Source organism: Branchiostoma lanceolatum, chromosome 1, assembly GCF_035083965.1.
Source record: "Branchiostoma lanceolatum isolate klBraLanc5 chromosome 1, klBraLanc5.hap2, whole genome shotgun sequence".
Taxonomy (NCBI): domain Eukaryota; kingdom Metazoa; phylum Chordata; class Leptocardii; order Amphioxiformes; family Branchiostomatidae; genus Branchiostoma; species Branchiostoma lanceolatum.
Window position 1 is genome coordinate 24322857 of NC_089722.1, and position 21710 is coordinate 24344566.

The 21710-nt window shown below is 43.2% G+C and overlaps 1 protein-coding gene across 1 annotated transcript in view; it reads left to right on the forward strand.

Annotated features, from left to right (window-relative positions):
- LOC136443301 (mediator of RNA polymerase II transcription subunit 13-like) overlaps window positions 1–21710 on the forward strand; it is a 52421-nt gene that overhangs the window by 27988 nt on the left and 2723 nt on the right. The window contains exons 8-30 of the mRNA XM_066440489.1: window positions 235–485; window positions 5400–5513; window positions 5962–6738; window positions 8223–8404; window positions 9086–9247; window positions 9683–9819; window positions 10234–10345; window positions 10602–10960; window positions 11294–12086; window positions 12323–12439; window positions 12825–12995; window positions 13475–13701; window positions 14066–14189; window positions 14502–14561; window positions 14875–15317; window positions 16765–16956; window positions 17472–17692; window positions 18111–18253; window positions 18621–18782; window positions 19249–19434; window positions 20023–20225; window positions 20581–20745; window positions 21262–21368. Of these exons, the coding sequence (XP_066296586.1) occupies window positions 235–485; window positions 5400–5513; window positions 5962–6738; window positions 8223–8404; window positions 9086–9247; window positions 9683–9819; window positions 10234–10345; window positions 10602–10960; window positions 11294–12086; window positions 12323–12439; window positions 12825–12995; window positions 13475–13701; window positions 14066–14189; window positions 14502–14561; window positions 14875–15317; window positions 16765–16956; window positions 17472–17692; window positions 18111–18253; window positions 18621–18782; window positions 19249–19434; window positions 20023–20225; window positions 20581–20745; window positions 21262–21368 (5408 nt within the window). The remainder of the gene's footprint in view (window positions 1–234; window positions 486–5399; window positions 5514–5961; window positions 6739–8222; window positions 8405–9085; window positions 9248–9682; window positions 9820–10233; window positions 10346–10601; window positions 10961–11293; window positions 12087–12322; window positions 12440–12824; window positions 12996–13474; window positions 13702–14065; window positions 14190–14501; window positions 14562–14874; window positions 15318–16764; window positions 16957–17471; window positions 17693–18110; window positions 18254–18620; window positions 18783–19248; window positions 19435–20022; window positions 20226–20580; window positions 20746–21261; window positions 21369–21710) is intronic.

Below are 21710 nucleotides of genomic sequence, written 5' to 3' on the forward strand. Positions count from 1 at the left end.
GGTTTAAAGTTCGCGGTTGAAACAAATGGGGTAGGCTATTTCGGTGTGAAGAGGTCACCGCGAAAACCGTGAACTTAAATCCATTTACAGCAATCATAGAACGTTGTATGAAACACCTTGTGGATGGTGATATTTTATATCTTCCTGTGTATCTTAACCCTTTACCCATTTACAGTAATCATAGAATGCTATACAAAACACCTAACGGCTAATGATATTTTGTATCCTCCCCAGCCTGCGATGGGGAAAGCCTCGGCTCCGATGTCCACGCTGTCGTCCATGTCGCTCACTCCGCCCACCTCCCCGCTCAACCAGAGCGGACTTCCATCCGGCACTAGGACAGGCAACCTGGCGTCCGGCTGTCCCGCCAACCCCGGACGCGCCGCGGAGGACGAGCTGGGGTTCCGCGACGTCTCGCCCGAGAGACTGGCGAGAAAAGTGGCGACACAGGTGTGGCAGGACAGCTGTGTCACGACAGGAGTCAAGTAAGTAACAAGTTTGTCTGCTTACTTTTACTATTGTTTTTTTGTATGTGTTTGTGGATAGCCTAAGTTGTAGATAGATTTCAAAGGTTCATATTTAGATGAGTTTGACAAGTTTAATTTTTAGCCCCCTAACTGCTACCTTTGGGACTGCAGTTGTTCACATCCTTTGTAATTTGGAGCAGTTTATTCAAATCAGAAATATTTGTAATTATATTATCTCACATGATTTACCTCCTAATTTTCGAACATACCCTCCTAATTTTCTTCTAACGAAAAACATCCAAGGCATGTAACAAAATGATACAGTCGATATGAGTAGATGATTGAAACCAGTGCCTGTGTATAGTTTTAGCTGCAGGTGTGATGCATAGTTTGATTTCTAAGGAGGTAAGCTGAAAAACTATAAGGTTCTGATGTGTATTGGACTTGAGAAAATCCTCCATTGGCCCCCAATAAGGAAGGCTTGACAGCTCCTCCCCCGCGGGGTATTTACAATGCAACTGGGTCCATTGGAGCCTGTTATGAATTGTCCAACCTCCCGTTTATTACACTTTGACAAAACAATTTTCTAAGCAAATCTAATATACCCGTTCCTCATTTTCCCAAATGTGAAATGTCACATTGCTGGCAGGGTTCGTTGCCGCACGGCAATCCATCTCCCGCGACTCCCTGTGATCGCTCACGACGTCCCGGCGACGGTTTTGCTGTCGGGTTGCCGTAGCTGCACCCATCGCCGTCACCCCAACGGAGATTTATTGTCGTTTAGCCGAGCTCGCGGCCACATTAGTTATAAGCAGCCTGTTGTCGCCCTGGGTAATTTATGCATTGGCTGGGGTGTTCAAGCGTGTAGGGCATGAATTTTGCTGAGCTCTGGGCGGGAGGGAGGGACGCCGAGGAGATTGGCAGATTGTCTCGCTCCGACAAGGCGGTAACTCTCGCAGGAATCGCGGATACGGAAGCATCAAGTGTGCTTTGACTGCCAAGGAAAGAAGCATATTGACTCTTTCCGCGATCTTGATCTTGTTGAATGGCAATGGAAAATAATTTTTCACATACAGTGATTTATTGATCTTTAATAATTCATCACACGTAGATGTTAATGTTGTGTTTGATATAAAACTTTATCAAACACATTGCAACCAGCTGTAATGAAAACCTATAAAATTCCGATAAACTCGGTAATTGACAAAATGATGATTTGCTTATATTCCCTCATTGTACCTTGATGAGATATCAGTCAATGTCTTTTGGTAAACTGGTTCAGGGCTGTCCATGAAATTTCAGGTGGTAGCAATAGATATTGTTGACAATTTCTTATTGTTTTTTTGTTCCTTCCTAAATTTTTCCTCTTTTCTAGACCAGCCCTTAACAACCCCACTAAAATACAGAAGGTGAATTGCTATATCATCTTTGAAGTATCCATCTTCATAAAGACGTCATAAAAAATTGTCATTGCAATGCTGGACCTACCTCTCTCTGATAACACTATAGGTGGCCACACCGCGTGTGTCAGCCAAGTACATTACCAGAGAACCATTTAGAATGGGTGCTGTTTTGTCATGGTTCGTTGGAGGTGGTTTATTACACTCCACCACCGTGCAATTACACAGGGAGGCAGGCGTGTCAGGACGCCAATTCAACCTGCAGGTAGTCTGGAAGGGTAGGAGTTAGGCAGTTAGGGGAGGGATGGGGCTGGGACGGGGTTCACTACAGGTCTGCTTGTGAGACTTAATCAATGGATACACCCACTGGGTTCCACACAAACATTTGTAGACAGAAAATTTTCACACAAACATTTGTAGACAAAGCACTTCCACACAAACATTTGTAGGCAGAACACTTCCACACAAATGTTTGTAGACAGAACACTTCCACACAAACATTTGTAGACAGAGCACTTCCACACAAACATTTGTAGACAGAACACTTCCATACAAACATTTGTAGATAGAACACTACCACACAAACATTTGTAGACAGAACACTTCCACACACACATTTGTAGACAGAACACTTCCACACAATCATTTGTAGACAGAACACCTTCACACACGTCTGTAGACAGAACACTTCCACACAACCATTTGTAGACAGAACACCTTCACACACGTCTGTAGACAGAACACTTCCACACAACCATTTGTAGACAGAACACTTCCACACAACCATTTGTAGACAGAACACTTCCATACAAACATTTGTAGACAGAACACTTCCACACAAAAATTTGTAGACAGAACACTTCCACACACACATTTGTAGACAGAACACTTCCACACAACCATTTGTAGACAGAACACTTCCATACAAACATTTGTAGACAGAACACTTCCACACACACATTTGTAGACAGAACACTGTGAACATACAAAACAGTAGATTAAAATAATACCATATACCATTTACTACATAGGTAAGAACTGTAGATGCCATTGCACTTGTAGTGGGACAAAGCCCATAAGAGGGTAGTTGCAAATTAGGGGTGGGATTAGGCTATTGTCAAACTAGCTTTAACTTCCCTCCCACTTTGTCTTGCCTTGAAATTCCCTTACCCTTGTAGACCCCAGAAGTCAACTGAGGTAGAAGTATCAATCCAAGTAGCCGTAATGGCCAATATTGTGCGACTGGTGTCGATAATGACCCTTGCTCTCTGCTGTTTACAGTTACGACTATTACCCTGCTATTTAAGCTTGCTAAGTGAGAACTTGCAAAGCTTGCCCACTCAAAACCTGCCACTACAAGCATTTTCCAGGTATCTCTAGCAGTGATTAAACTGAGACACATTATTGACCAATACTCCCCGCAAGTATGGCCATTATGTACAAGGTTATGGCCACTTATATGTAGGGTACAAGGCTATCATGCAGAGTGATAGGCTGACACATAAGCTGATATGGTCTAGACCAACTATTTTAGGATTAGCATGGGGCAGAATTATTTTCCATTGAATCCAATATTTTGTCTGTAAAAATAGGGACATTTTCACACACAAAGAGTGAACTAGTGCATTTTTCTGTTAAAAAAACAACAGCAAACAAGTCAAGGTTCTATTTATGTAGTCCAGATTAAACAAGATTTAGGCACAATGAAAGGATAATGGATTTTCAGACCAAAAGGTCAAGACTACGGGTTAATCCTATGGGCACCATATGTGACTATATATTCCATAACATTTAACGTTACGGTATCTCTTATGTTTTGCGGTTAGCCAATGACTGGAGGTCAGACTGTATGTTTGAATTCTGTAGCTATAATCATATAAGACACCCAGGTTCACCGATAATCATATTTGGCCACCTTCCTCCGTGATTTATGCTTGTTCACCATTGCAGTTTATGTCAGCGGTATAAATTATTCATTGCCCCTGTCTGCTCGCCATGTCAGAAACACATCATGGAAGAGATTTGAGATAAGAACCGGCCTTGAAATTAGTATATCCAGGGACAAGTCCCAGAAATATGACACATACTTGTACTATCATCCAGTGTACAGTCAAATGTGTTCAAGTGACCTTCTCTAGATAAGGATCACCTGGCCAATGTGACCAATTTTTGGTGGTCCCTTTGATAATTTTCTCATTGACACAAGCATTTAGAATCCTGTCTACAATGACCACCTGTCCATGTTAAAATGATATAACACTCAACGGCAGGGCTCGAAGTTAACTATGTCCCTATGTCCCGGGGCCACCAAAATTTGACCTGGGACAACTCAATAATCAATTCGGGACATATTTGGGACAATCAGGGCTCCTGAGTGCCACTGTGCTCCTCCCTTGTGAAACTGTATACTGGTCCCACCCACTGTTTTTGGTGTGGTACTAGTCTTCTCAAAATCAATCATCATTTATCACTCAGCATAGTGAAAGGAAAGCCTGTCCCAGCTAGGCTGTGGCACATGTCTGCTCCCCTGACAGGGGGTCAGCAGAGGGATGGTCACACCTCATTTACTTGATTAAGGTTTGCCCTGCAAGATTAGAAATCAAACATTTTCGGATTTATTCTACCTCCCCAAGAGCCACCGCATCAATGAAGTCTTTAAACTCTGCAGAATTATGCTTTTTCTTTTATAACCTATTAAAATACATTATTTCAGGTTGTTAACAATATTTCTGGTTGTTAACTTTGTTGAAACTTGTGTTTACTACTGAGTGTATATACCTTTGTATGTATTATATTTTTCAAATTTCATGCAATTTTCTATTTTACAATACACAATTTTGTATATAACTAAAAATAATATTCTAACACAGATTGGCTTGGGCTCAGGTCCTGACTTGAGTATAGGTCCAAACCTGAACATGAACCTCTGGAACTGAATGCAGACCCGACACTAAGTTCATATCTTTGGCCCTGGTTGGGACACTTCAGGACACTTTCGGGACAGTTGAAATCCACTTTTGGGACAATGTTGGGACAGTAGGGGAAAAAGTTAATTTCGAGGCCTGCAACGGTCACTTTGAATTTGTAAATTCTCATTCATCTTGAAATGAAATTGTGACCAAAAAAAACCCTACCATAATCATGTAAAGCGATTACGTTAAAGGGGAGGGGCTAGGAACCCCTCCCTATAGAAATATACCCTGCTACTGAAACAGTATGCCCTATGTCCAAGAAGGCACTACAAGGGTCTGAAGGAATGAACGAATCATGTAATGGGAAACATGCTCTTTCCATTTATGTATATTCACTAAGAAGTTCAAATATGATACAGGGCGAAGCCGCATTGCACTACCACTGGCTACTTGAAAAAGCATCATGCTTCACCTCAAATGAGGATTCAGGAAAAACAGGGCCTTGACAATGTTTATTTATTTATTTATTTTGATTTACCACATTTTGTGGAAGGATTGACATAACAGGTGAACTATCACCTTTTCAATATCCCTACTAAAACTGTATTTTTTCTCTGCAGACGACCACACCCTGATGCCGCAAGTAACACAGGAGATGATAACGGGATAGCGTCGGACCTCGGAAACTGGGACTTCATCGACCCTACACTGAAGGTTGACTGCAAATGTTCAAGGTTGGAATCTATTTTGTACCTCAGAAAAAGTCTGTCTGTAATAGCTAGTGCATCTTAGTGTAGAATCACAAATATGTCATATCCAAGCCTAGTTGTCAATGTAATTCTGTTGTCCCAAACAGGTCAGAACTAGTGTATGACTTTTACCTGTCTTAAAAATTTGAGTCTCAAATGACTGATGACATGTTTATATCTCTCTGCAAACTTTAACACATAAGTGTTTTCATCCATGAATAGTTTCATCAGGTTGGTAGGTCACTGAATAAAAAGACTCTTTGTACACAAGTGTTTTATTCAACCGACAGTCAGAATTGCCCTGAGGAAGGGGACAGTCACCAAAATGTCGGTTGAATACAACACTTGGTTGTTTACAAAGAGTCTTTTTATTTCATCATTTTTTAAAAACTTATCAAGTAATCACCTATGTTCTTTGTTCTGTATTTTTCAGACAAAAGGTAAAGTCGCGGTCGTCAGGCCACGGGTCCAGCCGTCCTGCCCCCAGCTCCTCCTCAGGCCTGTCCAAACACACGTACAGTGCCTGGACCAGTCTGGGGGGAACCTCCTCCAAGCACAAACAGAGCGACAAGTCGGAGAAACAGGAGAAACAGCAGCAGCCCCGCGTACGTCCTCTCACACCATTCCACCACCGAGCGCCGACCCCCTCCGTCGACTCCTACATGGCTGTGGACCAGGAGAACTTCACCAATCAGAGACTGGGACTGGGGATGGGACCACTAGCGGGAGGGGGTGGGCAGGGCGTCGATAGCAAGCGGTTCCTGCCGACCCCCGGTTCGGTGGAGTCGTCTCATTCTGCGGCACCCTCCCCGCTCGTGGCGCCGTCGGGGACGGCGTCCAGTTCGCTTCCCGGAGAAAGAACAATGCCGACGTTAAGCCCTCATCCAATCGTAAAGAAGGAAAACGACATGGGGCCCCCTACTGTCACCTCCCAGAGGGAAGGTAGTCTCCCGTTCATGAACAACACTGCAGTTGTAACAGAGGTTCAAAGAAGACTGGAGAAGAAAGCAGCTAACGAGTACAAGGGTTTGCCCCCGGAAAGCGAAAAGGAGGACAGAAGATGGAAATGCTACAAACTTCCCAAAGTGAACACAGGAAAGGAATTTCACAGACCGGCGCTCGCTCCAACGGTGTTTGACACCGCGGGGTTTGAAAACGAGGAGGACGGAACGTCAGGACACCTGCCAGACTTGACTGTGAGGCCAGCACTGTAAGTAACATCTTCAAACTTGTTTTGAAATTTTCAGGAAATAATGTTTATTTGGATAGTATTGCTATATCCTCTCTAGTGTTTATTAAACATGGTCCTGAGGACACATTTGTAGGTACTGCAATATGTTTTCACTGTCAAATGTAGACAGGAATTGTTTTTACCAAAATTTGAAGAAAAGTATTTTTCCCCATCATCCTCATTAATGGAGTAGTGCTTTCAACTTTTGTAGACGTTTTTAAACTTTTCACAAATGAGGTAATAAGAGACGCCAGACTTCACCCCCTTACCCATATTGCTTTGCAACCCTTCCATCCCACATAGAAGAGAAAAACAGTGCTGATGATATATGGCATTATTATATGTATATTGCTCTATTGGGAATCATGGAAATGCTATAGATGGTATTACTTTTGCAGTTGTTTTATTTTGAAGTAAGAGGGAAAAGTAGGTTTTTGTGGTGTTTTAAGTTTGCAGTTGAAACAATTCTCTTGTACAGTAGTCATACAAGAGAGATATATTCACGGTTTCTTGAATGGCAGTGAAGCTGTCACTGAGACATCTGCGAAAAGAAAACTACTGCAAAAGTTTCATGATGTTCAGTACAATCACAGAGACAGACAGACAGACAGACAGAGAAGCTAAAAGCATTTCTCCAGTCCCTTGGGGTGAAGTAGAAAGCCCTGCAGACATGTTGTTCCTGAAAATAAGCATCACCTTTACAGCCAACAGATTCATTGCAGTAATCATCCACACGTGTGGCGGGTGGTGTGGAATTTCTTTCCCAGATTGGCACATATGCTAACATCTGACCACTTTTTTAATGGCCTCTCCCAACCAAGAATAGAACAGTCAGATCATATGTTGGGCCCCTGGCCATCACTCATTGTACTTCAAAGTGCTAAATATAGCCAGTAGTCACTTGTTCCCCATGGGAAAATGAAAAGTGAAAAGTCCTTGTCTATTTTAGGGAGGGGTCAAGTCAGATGACTGGCCCTGGAAACTGAAGTATCTCACTTTTACAAAACGATGACATCTGTACTGGATTTGCTAGTCTTAAACCTAGAGACAAAAAGATAAGAATTTCTGGATAATACAACTTAAGGTTGCAAAGTTGAGTGGTACATTAAAATCTTTAAAAGAAGAAATGAGAGATAATCTTTTCCAAATAATTCAATTGCCTCACTCAACCACACAGTCATTGTCATTGTTAGCTTATGGCTAAGAGAAATCCACTTGACAGTATTGATAAGACAGTATAAGACTAGTGATACCTTAAACTCAACATTGATTTATATATATTCTTGTACGTAGGTTAATTCGTTTGTATTCACTTTGTTTGTATGTGTAGTGGTAGAAGAGTCGCTGTACTTTTGTTGTATCAATAAAGATTTTGGTTTTACATCATATATAATAAATATGAAAGTATGTGATTTTTGTTGTTTGAAACTGTCATGACACCCCCCCCCCCTTCCCTCCTTCAGTGGTGTTCTTGAGAGGCCTCTGAAGAAGATGAAGACAAATTTCTCCTTCCGCCCGATCCACCCTGCCATGGACACCATCCACAGCGACTCCTCCTCCAGGAGTCTCATGGCGCGGACCTCTCCCGGGATCGACCCTTACGAGTTCATGGAGGACTCCTCACCTCCTAGCCTTATGCCAACAGGTATGTGGCAGGGAGTAGTCAATTTGCTGTGAATAATTTCACCATGTCATAAGCTCACAAGGTTCTGTAGTCACAACCAGAATCTGTATACAGTCAGTAACAGATGTTTGGGATTGAATATATGACAATACTTAATGTTTGGGACAGCATTGTTAGTAGCGACACCTAGCTGCAGTGTTGAATAATACTAGTCAGTATTGCCCTGAGGATAGTGACATACAGTTAACGAAACATCAGTTGTTGATTACACAATGTGTATATATAGGTCCTGGTTGTGAATAAAGTGCCTTGTTATCCAGTAGTAAATTTTGTATTGGAGGAATGATTAGAAGGAAATAAAGTTTGCTTTTGCTCCCCAAGCAAGGGAAAAGCATAGTGGTTAAGGCACATTGTCTGTTGTAGACTTTGCCCCATGTTTTAAAAGTTGCAATCCTTTGCATGCCATATGGTGCATAGGGCAGTGCCCATCTCTATTTCCTTAGCCCTCGGGGCATACAGCTTTGGGAGAACAGATAATACTGCAGGAAGGTGCACTGGTAGCACTTTGTGTGCAACCTCTTTATTCTTTCCCTTACATTTTAAGTTCACAAAATGTAAGGGAAATGTATGACTCAGCTGGAGTATTGCTAGAGTAGAAGCTATGGTCCATTTACAGAAATTTTTTCTACTCTCTAACTACAGGGTTTCCTCCTCGAGGGAAGTCCAATAAGAAGGGTCGGTTGCAGTCTCTGTCGTCCCAGCCTGACAGGAACAGCACAGACTCACAGTCAAACAAGGGTGGGGAGGGACAGAACCAGGCTGGAACAGCCAAGGGGGATCCTTCTGCCAAACCCGGTGATAAAGGTAAGGATCTACAGTTACCTCTTTGAAGCGAGTTTATATTCTTTGGCACATTTGTCAACAGGATAATAACCTTCACCAAGAAGGTTATATTTTAGGTGACTTTTTGCATCTGTTTGTGTGTGTGTTTCTGTGTGTTTGTGTGTGTGTGTCTGTGGACAGGATAACTCGAGATGTCTTGAATGAGTCCTAATGATATTTGATAGGTAGGTAGGTAGGTAGGGGATGGAAAAACAAAGGTCAAATTTGATGGTGGGCCTCCTACAACTTGCTAAGGTACTGCAGCAGAACTTTCAGCTTTGGTATCCCGTGTTCTGGTCATGATTTCGGAGTGGTAGATAGCTCTTGTTGAAAGAGTCATAAAGAGATTTTGCTATGCATGTGGCTGCAGTGCACAAATATTTTGTGTTTTAATTTTCCGTATGTTTATCTCCGTAGAACCCAAATTGTCGTCGCCCCAGCCAGCAGTGAAGGTTGTGTCCTCTACCAGCCTGACCACAGAGGCGGACCTGGCCGTGACCTTCAGCGACCTTGACCAGCTCTTTGAATCATCTGACTCAGACAATGATGATGGGGTAAGTCCTTTTTGGACGTTTAAATTCTTGTGACAGCTTTGAACAGTTATGTCTTTCACAAGGATTACGTTGCTTTGCACATAACACTGTCACCAAAGAAACAATAAATGTATTTTCTAGAGGTGCTATGCAACATTTTATTTGTCATTTGTTGGTTTGGCTGTTCAGTATGCACAGGATGGGCTGCACAACTAGCCTGCGGTTATTACAAAGGGCTAGCACTGCTGACAAGTACAAGACATTACAATGGAATTTTGACATGGACAGCATAACGTCTACAACATTGTCAAAACTCTCACAAAACATCAAAAAAGGACCAAATTATTAAGTCTTTATGCTGGCATTGATGTCATATTAAGTTATGAACAAGATAATATTGTTTGCACTGCTAATAACGAGTTCTTGTTGATACAGGGTCCATCTACGTCGGGCGGTGCGAAAAGTGCAAGTGCCGCCTCGACAGAGGACGGTGCCCAGACACATCTGCACAAGAGTGGCGTCTTCGCTGGCGGAACAGGGAACATTGGTAAGGGTTCATTCTTATCCAAATAAACTTTACCTCCATATCTTGCATATAAAATGTGAGTTTGCTACCTTTTGGGGATGCAAACACCCCGTAATTTATCCCTATCCAAGAGACGTGTGTTCATCACTTTTGTCAACATTCACTTTTTCTCAAAAAGAAAAGAACACAGAAAAAAAAATAGATTTATGAAAATACTAGTAGTCTCAAAGATTTAGCACACCAACCACAACATAACATCTCACCTCGTTCCCTCCAGGGCCAGCTGATCTTCAGAACCTTCAGACAATGTTTCCCACACCGCCGTCCGTCAACCCTTCCCTGTCACCATGCAACGCGGGGAACCAGGAATACACCAGCCCGGACTCCGTACCGGGGATCACCAAGGCGGACGGGCACGCCACCACGACGCTCGCGGATTACCCCGAGGTGGAAGTAGACGAGAGCATGGGTAGTCCCGTCCCCGAGCAGATCAAGGACTGGTCGTACGTGTACAGGAAAGCCAACACACATCTACACTGTGGGTCCTCCATGTACGCACCGCTCAAGTCACTGCCCAGTCACAAGTTACCGCCCATCAGACTGAAGGACAACATGCTGTATAAACCATCATGGCAGGTACGTCGGGAGAAATTATCTTCATGTGAAGGTCACACCAATGTACTTTCTGGGTTCTTAGACAATTTAAAGTGATATTTGAGGGCTGGAAGGAAAACATGCATCTATCTATACAATGTGTTTACTCTCAGAAACTCTTTGTATCAAGGGACAGACTTATCCCTCAGACTTTGTCCTCATGTTGATCGTTAGGGTTAGTATTACTTTAAAATCATTGTGTAAATGTCCTGAAATAGGAGGCTTGTCATATGTGGCTCAGTATTATGTTTGGATGCTTTATGTGTCTGTGAAAAGTGAGCAAGTACTGATGTTGATATCATGACTTTCCTCTAGATGCCTGTGAAGGACTATCCCAATGTGACCACAGGGGGGTTCATGGACCTCATGCCCCTCCCACAGGACATGATCAGTTCCACCTGTCCTGTTACCATGACGACTGTCACCGCTAGCAACAGCGTCCCCATGGCCTCCCCCGCCTTCGCCTCAGTAAAGACACCGCGCAGCGCAGGGGGGCCGGGACCGTACGATTCTCCGCCTTCAACCGTGTCGTCCTTCCGAAACGTGAATTCCGTGGATATGAACAGCGTGGGGCCGACTATGGAAGCCCACAGCCTCACCGTCAATATGCTTCTCTCGGACTCTGCAATCAATCTTTTCAAGGACAGGAACTTTGACAGCTGCGTGATCTGTGTTTGCAACGTGAACATCAAGGGCGCGGACGTGGAGGTTTACCTCCCGGAGTTCCACGCCCAGAACCAGGAGGCACAGTACAAATGCACGTGCGGCTTCAGCGCCGTCATGAACCGCAAGTACTCGCGGAAAGCAGGGTTGTTCCCGGAGGATCTCTGCGAGATCTTCGGCTTCAAGAACGTGAAGAGACTAAAGGATAACGTGAGCGAAGTGAACAGAACTAGTAGAGAGGGCGATAGTGCCCAGGCAGGAAAGACGGATGAGAAAGCCACTATAAATATGAAATTAGCTGGAAACAACAGAATATCCAAAGCGTTGTTGCAAGTTGTGCAGGACCAGTGTTCAAGCCTGTATTCCACACCACATTCCTTGGATAGAATCGTGGCCAATCGGAGACCAGCGGTCGTCTCGCAGAAAATAGAAGTCACCATCTGTGGTGAGTATTGCTGACATATGATAGACAACACAAGAGAAGGGAACTGAATCGTTAACTCATTTTCCAAATTTCAAGGACTCCGTTTCATTTCAAAGATCACACTCTCTTTTATGTTAAAGTATCCTCTGTCTTTCTGTATTCTATAGTGACAAGTGTTAGCATGGAAAACATATGATTGACTTTATTCTTTTAAAAAATTGATTGTGAAGTTAACAGCAGTGTGATTTGTTTTGTAGATGACTGTGATGCGTGCCACTGGGCGTTAGAGCAGGGTAGGAGTCATGACGGCTCCCCAGTCAAACTGGAGCAGGCAGACAAGTCTGTGTGTCAGCACACATGGCCACCGCCTACAGGTGAGATGCTGTATTAATTGCAATTTCTGACCTTGTCACAAGACAAGTAGCTAATCTTCCTTTGATATAAGAAAATACAACACCAATATGAAAGTTTCAATAATATGTGTCCTTGCACTAGATGTAGCCATGCAGTATAGTAAGTGTACATGTATAGGAAGTCTAGAGCACATGTAAGTCTAAAAGTCTAGTAAACCATTCAGTATCAATTTATATCAAAGCATTTTAGCATTCTCTGTTTCGCTAACGTTCTTGTTTGAAACTGAACAAAACTATCTTGTATTAGTTTATCTAATTGGCTAATTCAATTTGTGTATCAAAAGGACTTAGCAGTGGTTTAACTATGTTAACCTGTGTGTATAACTTGTACATCTTACCGACCCAGCTGTTGACCAGAGTAGCCTGTCGTCGCGTGACGTGGTGCGGATGTTGCAGTCGCTGCAGCCGCTCCTCCAGGACGCCATCCAGAAGAAGCGCACCACGAGGTTATGGGAGCCCAAACCCACCGTCCAGGGTCCTCTCACCTGGAGCCAGTTCCACAGGCTGGTGGGCAGAGGTACAGACTTATGCTTCGTGTGTATTGAAGTATACTGTAAATGCATTTAAGTTCGCTGTGGTTTTATGATCGCGGTTTTCACGGTGACCTCTTCACCCCAAAGTTAAACCACTGTGAAAATGCTTGTTGTGTCTACTGCCTGCCTACACCATTGTTTTAATCGCAAACTAAAAGCCACCACGAACACTCCATTTTCTCCCTACTGCAAAACTACAACTTCATAGCAGTAGCTATACAGTAGGTTTGTCTGTACCTGTGTTCATCAGTACAAGCAGCCTTTGGCTAGGTACGTTACATTGAACATCCTGATGCCTTACCCCTGCATATCTACCTCTTAAAAAGGCATAACTCTTAGTTTTTATAGTATGTTAAGGTGTATCTCATGTAAGTGATTATCATTGCCTTGTAAGGCTTTACCATTGTATTGGCTGCAAAAGTATGCTGCAATGTTTGTAATTCCTGCTGTGTTCCCAAACTAGGTGGAGACGAGAACAGCTCCGAGCCGCTTCCGGTGCCTTCACTCCTGGTTGGTTACGAGAAGGACTGGTTGTCGCTGTCTCCCTTCGCTCTCAACCACTGGGAGAAGCTTCTGCTGGAACCGTTCGGCACCTCGCGGGATGTAGTGTATGTCGTCATCTGTCCCGACAACGACACCATCCTCAGCAACGCCAAGGCCTTCTTCAGGGAGTTGAGTACAGTATATGAGGTTAGCTTCATCTTGTTTAAATTCCAGGATGTGGCAAAGTGTATCAACTGAAAACTGGTGAAATGTAGAACCTAGCTATAGGAAACTATCAATCAAGATTAGCTAGCATATCAAAATGCACAGTATTTTGACATATTGTTTATAAAGGCGTTGACCCAAATATGTCTTTGTTGCCAAATTTATATAACGGCTTATGGAAACCAGAGGAGGAAACGTTATCTCCCCCGCGGAATAAAGCAGATCTGTTGGTTGTTCTAAACACTGTCTACCCCCAATGTTTCATGTGTCAACATAATTTGCACTGGTGAATTTTTGTCATAAACGATCATGAATACTGACACAGTGTTCGTCCTTTGTCCATCAGAGTTGTAGACTGGGTCGTCACCGTCCAATCACCACAGTCCTGCGTGATGGAATCCGGCGCGTCGGGAAGGTCGCGGCAGAGAGGCTGGCGGACAAACCGGTCGATGAGTGGTTCAACAAACTTGGTTAGCCTTCCTTTCCTAACTTGTATCTTCTAATCTAAGATTGTGGAACTTGGACTTGGTGAATAAATGGAAAGCTGTGAAAAACAAATCGCTTATTCAGTGACATTTTGTTGTCATTATATAAGTGAAATAGATAATATTACTGTCTATAGTCATATAGCATAAGACCATGGGTTTGTTATGTAAAACATACATACATTTACAGTAATAGATTCTGATCTTGATTTTTCTCGTAATGAAGTTTAGGCCTAAATGAAGTTGTACAGCAGAAAAGTAAGGAACATGAGCTAACTAAGAATGTCTGTCCATCAGATGCAGTACCAGTAGGCAAGAAGCTGAAACTATATGCACAGGTCTGCAAACATGACCTCGGTAAGTACAACCAACGTTCTCATTTTTCTTTGAGAACAGAAAAAGTGAAAATCTGTTTCCATAGGTGTAGTAATCACAGCATTACAGTGACTTTATTCTTGGTAAAAATAATATTTGATTGCTTGAAGACATGTTATTTTGGGTTTTGCTTTTGAAATTGCAAATAAATGTGTTTTCTTAATTCTTCACAATCCTTAAACTTACACTGAATGAATCCAATAACCAATACAAATGTACTTTGCTTTCTTAGCACTATAAGGTTAACATTTCATAATGAATGTTTTGTTCACTGATAAAATGTATCTTTCTACAGCTGCCCACTTGGCCACTGTCACGTTGGACACATCACTCCTGAAGGCAATGCCGACGCCCGGAAAGAACTCTGTTACCTCCAACACCAGCAACAGCACCACGGGCACCTCCTCTTCTGGAGGAAACACAGACAAACCCCCCTCCGTCCCACCACCCCCCTCCAGCGGGGAAGGAAAGGAGGGGGAGTCACCCAAGGACCCAAACAACACGGGAGGGGAGAACTCCGAGAGCGGGCAGAACAAGGAGAACAAAGATGGCGCCCCCGACGAAGTGGACGAGGAAGCCCAGCCGCTGGCGGTGGTGGTATACATCGTGGATCCGTTCAGTATGGGACCGGAAAACAGCCACCTAACGGACGTGTACGCGCTAGGGCTGCTGAAATGTTACACCGAGATTCTACAGGCTGATCTCCCAGACAACGTCAGAAACAATATCAGTCTGCAGGTTGGTATCACATTGATGTTTCTGCTTGGATCATCTATAAAAGATGCTGTGTATATCAGAAAAACAAAAGATTTATGACTATCCGTGAGAAACAGTACACCGTAAAACTGGATTAATACCAGTTAGCGCAGTCCCTTGATATTTTGGGAAATCTATTTGCACAAATGTAAGTCAGAGTAAAGCGGCTTATGAGGATGCCCACAGGTTTTTCACAAAGTGCTGGGATGGCTTTCTGATGCCGGCTTGAGTACAGTTGAAGCGAAGGTCAGAGAGATGATGCTTCTCAGAGCCCACTTGAAGTGAATGTGGGTCGCGGGAGGGTGGATATTAATGGGGGCTGTCAGATGTATTTGGGACAATCACCGTCCAGGGAACACAGATTGTGTGCTGTTTTGAGGAAACTGTCACATTCGCCTCTTATCATCGTAATTGACTTTGCGCACAATGATGTATGTCAAATAAGTTCAGGGCAGAAGGTTGCAGTTGATGATTGCACCATGCATTTTGAATTAGAATGCCACATAGCATACATTTATACAACACACATCATCACTGGTAGAAGGAGGGGGTCAGTGTCGAGTTAGAAGTATGACCTATCTGCCCATTATCAATGGTGATTGATTTCCAGCACCCTTAGGCCATGCCAATTACAAATGTGATTTTTATGGTTTTCTGACATTTTGATGTCAACATTCAGCAAGATGAATATAGTTGCTTGCAAGGAAAACTTGACTATATTCAATCACTCTCTGATACTGTATAAACCATAAGATTAGACTCTATTTATATATATTTTTTTTTCAATTTAGCACCATTTCTCAATCCAAGAATTAAATTGGTTCAGTGTTATGGCTTGACAATGGGCGTGGTAACTAGTATGTTTTGAAAGGCCAGCTTGAATTGTTAGATGAGACCTGCAGTTAGATTATATCATGCTAGATGACTGTTGAATCTGGACATGACATCATGTCTAGAAATTTGTCTAGAAAGATAAGGTCTATTGTAGGATCTTTTTTTCTATAGATACAAAGGTTACTAGAAACTTTGAAGCAGCAGTGATTTCATAGACCTGTAAGGTATTAAAATGCACATTTGTATCTAGTAAGGCTTAGCAAACATTTGTTAGGGAATGCCCGAGATATTCATCTCCTAATATTTCATAACCTGCAGTTCTGCTTTGTGTTGCTAGATGTCTCTGTTGTAGTTGTGGGTCCCAGTATCCTACTGGTCACTAAGTAAAACAATTGATATCACATATAAAGTGTGTCTGTTAGCCATAATAAAAGTGATACGGTTTCTCATCTTGATATGTTGTACCTTTTATTAGTTTTTAACCTTCTCCCTGCTACTTAACTCTGTAACCAATAGGGAATTGGGTGCCAAACGACTACTTCAGGTTACACCAATGTGCTAAAGGTTAACACCACTGTTCCATCTCCTTCCCCAGATCATCCCCGTACAGCAGCTGGTCCAGCCCCAGAAGGCAGAGGAGCGAGCGACGTACCTGCAGCACCTGAAGACACTGGCCTTCTCCGTCTTCACACAGAGCCACAGGACGCTACAGTTCACCATCCACGCCAAGTCTGTCACCGGCTTCGGGCCGTCTGCACAGAACGAGGCCATTCTCAAGTCAAAAGAGGTGAGAATCTTCTAGGACTTGGCTTTTATTTCCTACTGTGGTGTTGAAATTTGTGCTACTGTCAGTAAATACGTACCTTCTTCAGGATACATACTGTAGTGTCTGCCCTATTTATCATGCACAGCCATTGGTCTACAGGGAGGATCTATTTTCTCTCATGACGTCACCTACATGTAGTATAAAAGATGCCGTCTAGGAGTACACATCCTGTCCTTTGCCAGGTCCTCTGACCACGTTTGGTGCCTAAAGCAAACCACCCACTTGACCCGGGACATGCTTTCTGCTTTGGGGGGAGATGGCACCCGCTTGAAAGCAGTCGCCTCAGCGCATAGGTCACTTAAGGCTTCAGACGACAATTTCCACATCACTCATACTAGAGGACCTGTGGCTACGCATCATAAAAAGGATACTTCTAGTCCTGATAAATGGAGCGTGATACATGTTTTTTTTAGTAAGCTTAACTCAATCAAGATACATTTCCACACACCTAAAAGTTTATATTTTCTCCCACCCAGACTGATGTGCTCCACCTGTACACGCCGCCTTACATCCTGGCGCCGCAGAAGGACAAACAGACAGAACTGGTGGAGTCGTTTGGCGAGTTGACACCGAAGTCTGGGGTCCTGTTCTGCGCGTACTGCCTGTCCTCGGACCAGCGGTGGCTACTGGCCACGGTAACGGACCTGAGGGGGGAACTCTTAGACACCATTGTCATCAGTGTAGAGGCTCCAATCAGGTGAGAATGGAAAGGACTAAAAGATATTTAAAAAAAATTGTTGTTTAAAAATGTTGTCATTCTAACTTCAGTATTACAAATGGATTTCTATACCACACAAAAATGGTAGGTACCTGCTTATCAAAGAAGATGCCATAATTGGATTTATCCAAACACGAATGAATAAATCAACTACCAACTCGGTAATCTTACTGACTCATTCTGACTTCAGGGTTCTAATTGTTTTTCCCTATTCTACAGAAGGAGGGGGGTAATGGTAGATTTACAGTTTATGCCACACATTAGTGATATGATTGGATTTATCCACAAAGTCACAAATACAGTCACATGCAAACAATAGAAATCAGCTTTGAAAAGTTACCCACTCACTTAAGTAATTTTACCTAGAATCTAATGATTCTGCCCTTCCCTCCCCCAGTCCCAAGCCCAGGAAGGTGTCAGCCTGCAGGATGGGTCTACAGAAGCTGTGGGAGTTTGTGCTGTCCGTCATCGCCACGACAACCTTCCCCTGGAGGATCGTCATCGGCAAACTGGGCAGGATCGGGCACGGCGAGCTCAAAGGTTGGTAGAGTTTTCAGACTTGGGATTGGTACAAACTAGTTTAGAATTTCTGCATTTTTGAAAAACTTTGCAGGCACAAAGAGTTGTCAGCAAACAACTGATCCCGCATTGTCCCTGCACGCCTAACTCAAAGCTTTTGTTTATTTTTTTTATTTATTTGCACAACAATAAAGTACATAGTACGATAAACAGTAGATAAAAACAGGTGCAGGAGGAGGGAAAAAGCGTATATAGCTTGTACTAGACCCTCCTAAAGTGTTCAGCTTAACAAAATGGCTACTACATGTACTGTATTGATGACGACGAGTCTCACTTCACAAACCTTGATAGTTAAGATGTTAAATCACGTGTGTTTGTGTCCCTGTAGACTGGAGCAGCCTGTTGAGCCGTCAGCGTATCCTGAAGTCCAGTAGGAACCTGAAGGAGGTGTGCAGGATGTGCTCCATGTCTCCGCAGTGCGAATGTCCCACAATCCTCTCTGCCTGCATGGTGTCACTGGAGCCCGAGAGCGCTCTCAGGATCTTCCACGGTAAGTGTTGTCATGTGGCTGTGGGATTTAGTGGCATATCCATTGTAGTTTATTTCTTTGGTTATATTTCACATTATTAGTGAAATGTGGTGGCATGGTGGTCTTGTAGTTACGTTTGTTGACTTAGAATCTTAAAGTTCTGGGTTCAAATCCCTGGGAGACCCCAATATTGTGCTCTTTGGAAAGACACTTAACACCCATTTCCTCACTTAACTCAAATAAGCACCTGGCTTCGGTTTGAGATATCCTCTTGGATGGGACGTAAAGCCTTGCATGATAAAGAACCCACCGCATTGATCAAAAAGAGTTGGGTTCCGACCCGGAGTGAGTGAATCAAACCTTGCAGTCCGGACTTACGCAGCTTATACTTACTGTATGAAACTGTGTTATGTCTAAAGGTGGTTTACCAGGTAGGCCAAACAAACAGACAAAAAAAATCTCACCACATTTCCTCCTGTCCCTGCAGAGTCTGTGATGTCAGGTTCAGCTCCTGGTGCCAGGCCGGGCGGGTTGCTGGGTTCCCAGCTCAGCACGCCGCGAGACGCGTCCTGTACCCACCTCATGGCCTTCCCCACGTCAGCCACCACACAGGCCGCCGCAGCAAACTTCAGCATCACCGAGACGATGGACCTGGGCTTTGCCGGGAATACAGGTGGGTCATACAGTTCATAGATGATACCGCTGGTCTATTATATTCTAATGTGAAAAGCCATGTCTTAATTTCATAAATATCAATTTTGAAAGTCTGATAGGTGGACATGTTGCTGGATGTTTGGTTGAGTTCCATTTGTTATTCTAAAGAGCAAGCTTCCTTCTTTATTGTTTACTAGTATTTTATTTCTGTAATAACATTACATGTGCTCAGAAGTTCAAGGATGGCCTTCTAGGTGTAGTAGATTAAAAGGTAGCGAGCGTAGTCCAGTGGTTAGCGGCCCTGCCTCCAGAACTAGAAGCCGTGAGTTCGATCCCGGCTATGTCGCTTACCCAACTTGCATGCTGCCAGTAGGGGTCACAGTCCTTAGGATGGGACGTTAAACCGTGGTCCACTGTTCACTCTGCTTGTCAAAAAGAGTTAGGGAAATTTTCTTGGTACAACGAATCTGTAAATACTGTACATAACACCTGTCTTTGTCATGATCAATGGAAGAATAGCTCTTCAGTGAGCTAAACTAGATCAATAGCACTGTCATAAAAAATAATTAATTGTAGATAGTTGTAGTAACTGTTGTGATTGTTACAGGTGACATGTTGGGTGATGATGACCTACTGCCAGTGCTCCAAGAAGACCTGGGAGACTCTGACCTGAACCAGTTCCTGGGTCTGGCGGCCTCTCCGACAGCACTGACGTCTCCGGTCCACTCCCCGCAGTCCCCCACAGGAGGGGGCTTCTCCGGCGGGGGGCAGTCCAACCCCTACTCAGGGGGAGGAGACGGTAGTGGAAAAGTAAGTAGAAATAATATGAAATGATGATTTGAAGAAATCTTTGTACTCAAAACAGTTCTTAGCTGTTTTGTAGTATTGTTTTATTGGTACAGTTAACTTAAATAATATGATAACTTGTGGCCAATGGTAATGCCTGTAGGCTGATTTGGAATTTGGATGTTAAGTTGCTGCTTTGAAGTTGAAATGGAAGAAATAGCTTACAGCACCTCGTGCACATGTCTTCTCCATTTGTAATGTACTGTTTCTCAAATTATGGATTTTGTCATCATTGCAATGAAATAAGAGTCCATACAACTTGTTCTATTGTAAGATTTTTATTGTTGATAACAATGTTGATGAATGTTTCTCTCCCCAGACGTCTTCCTCCCAGCCCCTGCCCGACCCCGATGAGATCCCCATGCTCCTACAGCAGCCCCTGGCCCTGGGGTACTTCATCTCCACCGCCCCCATCGGAGACATGCCCAAGTCCTTCTGGTCAGCCTGTCCCCACGCCGAGGGGGTCTGTCCGGTGTACCTCAAGGTGGGTGGTACAGATGTGGAGAAAAGATACTGTAATGCATTTGAGTTTGTAGTAGTGTGTGGTAAGCTCTTCCCCGCAAACTCGAAACCACACAGAAGATGCTTGTTCTGTCTTAATTTTGCTGGCCTACCACATGGTTTAATTAAACCACCATGAATACTCCATTTTCTTCCTACTATGAAATCAAAACACCGCAAACTGAGATGCATTTACTGTTAGAATAGTAGCAAACATCTTTTGAGTTTTCTGTACTTTTATTTTAGGCTTTCTTCTGTTATGTGCGGATTTTGCAAGATTCCTCATATAAAATCTTTGCTTTTGACACATGCTGGATCACAGGTTTGATGTACATGTATTGAAAGCAGCCAGTTACATATGCAGAATGATCATGAACCGTTGTCTCTCAGGTCGTGGAATGATTCAGACACTCAAGTAGTCCTATGTTTTGTACATTTGGTTAGCCGAAGGAATTACAATTATTCGGTTTGGATGACGATATTTTGTTTGTGTTTGCAGTCTGCGCTTCATGTCCACACCCCTGCTGTACAGCAGAACTCTGAAGAGATCCTCCAGTCTCGACACTCCCACCCCCTGGACTCCAACCTTACATGTGATGTACTCAGGTCAGTACGCTGTCTACTCTCAACATATAGATACAAAATGTTCTGTATTCATATTCATCACTTTATCCTTGACTGGCAAAAGCTTGTTAATGAACTATGATAATACTATATATATGATAGATACTTAAGTCATACATTTTGGTGCTCTTTGTGTTTGATTAACATTTCTATATCATTACCAGAGTTGGGATTAAAAGCGTCCTTAAAGACAACTCTAAAGTGTTAATGAACTTGTAAAGAAGTCTACAAGGTACTACACTTGTTTAGAGTTGACTGTGATGTTGTGAGTAGGTGGCCAGAGATACCAGTATTGTGTTTAACACTGATTGTGTTTCTCGCCCC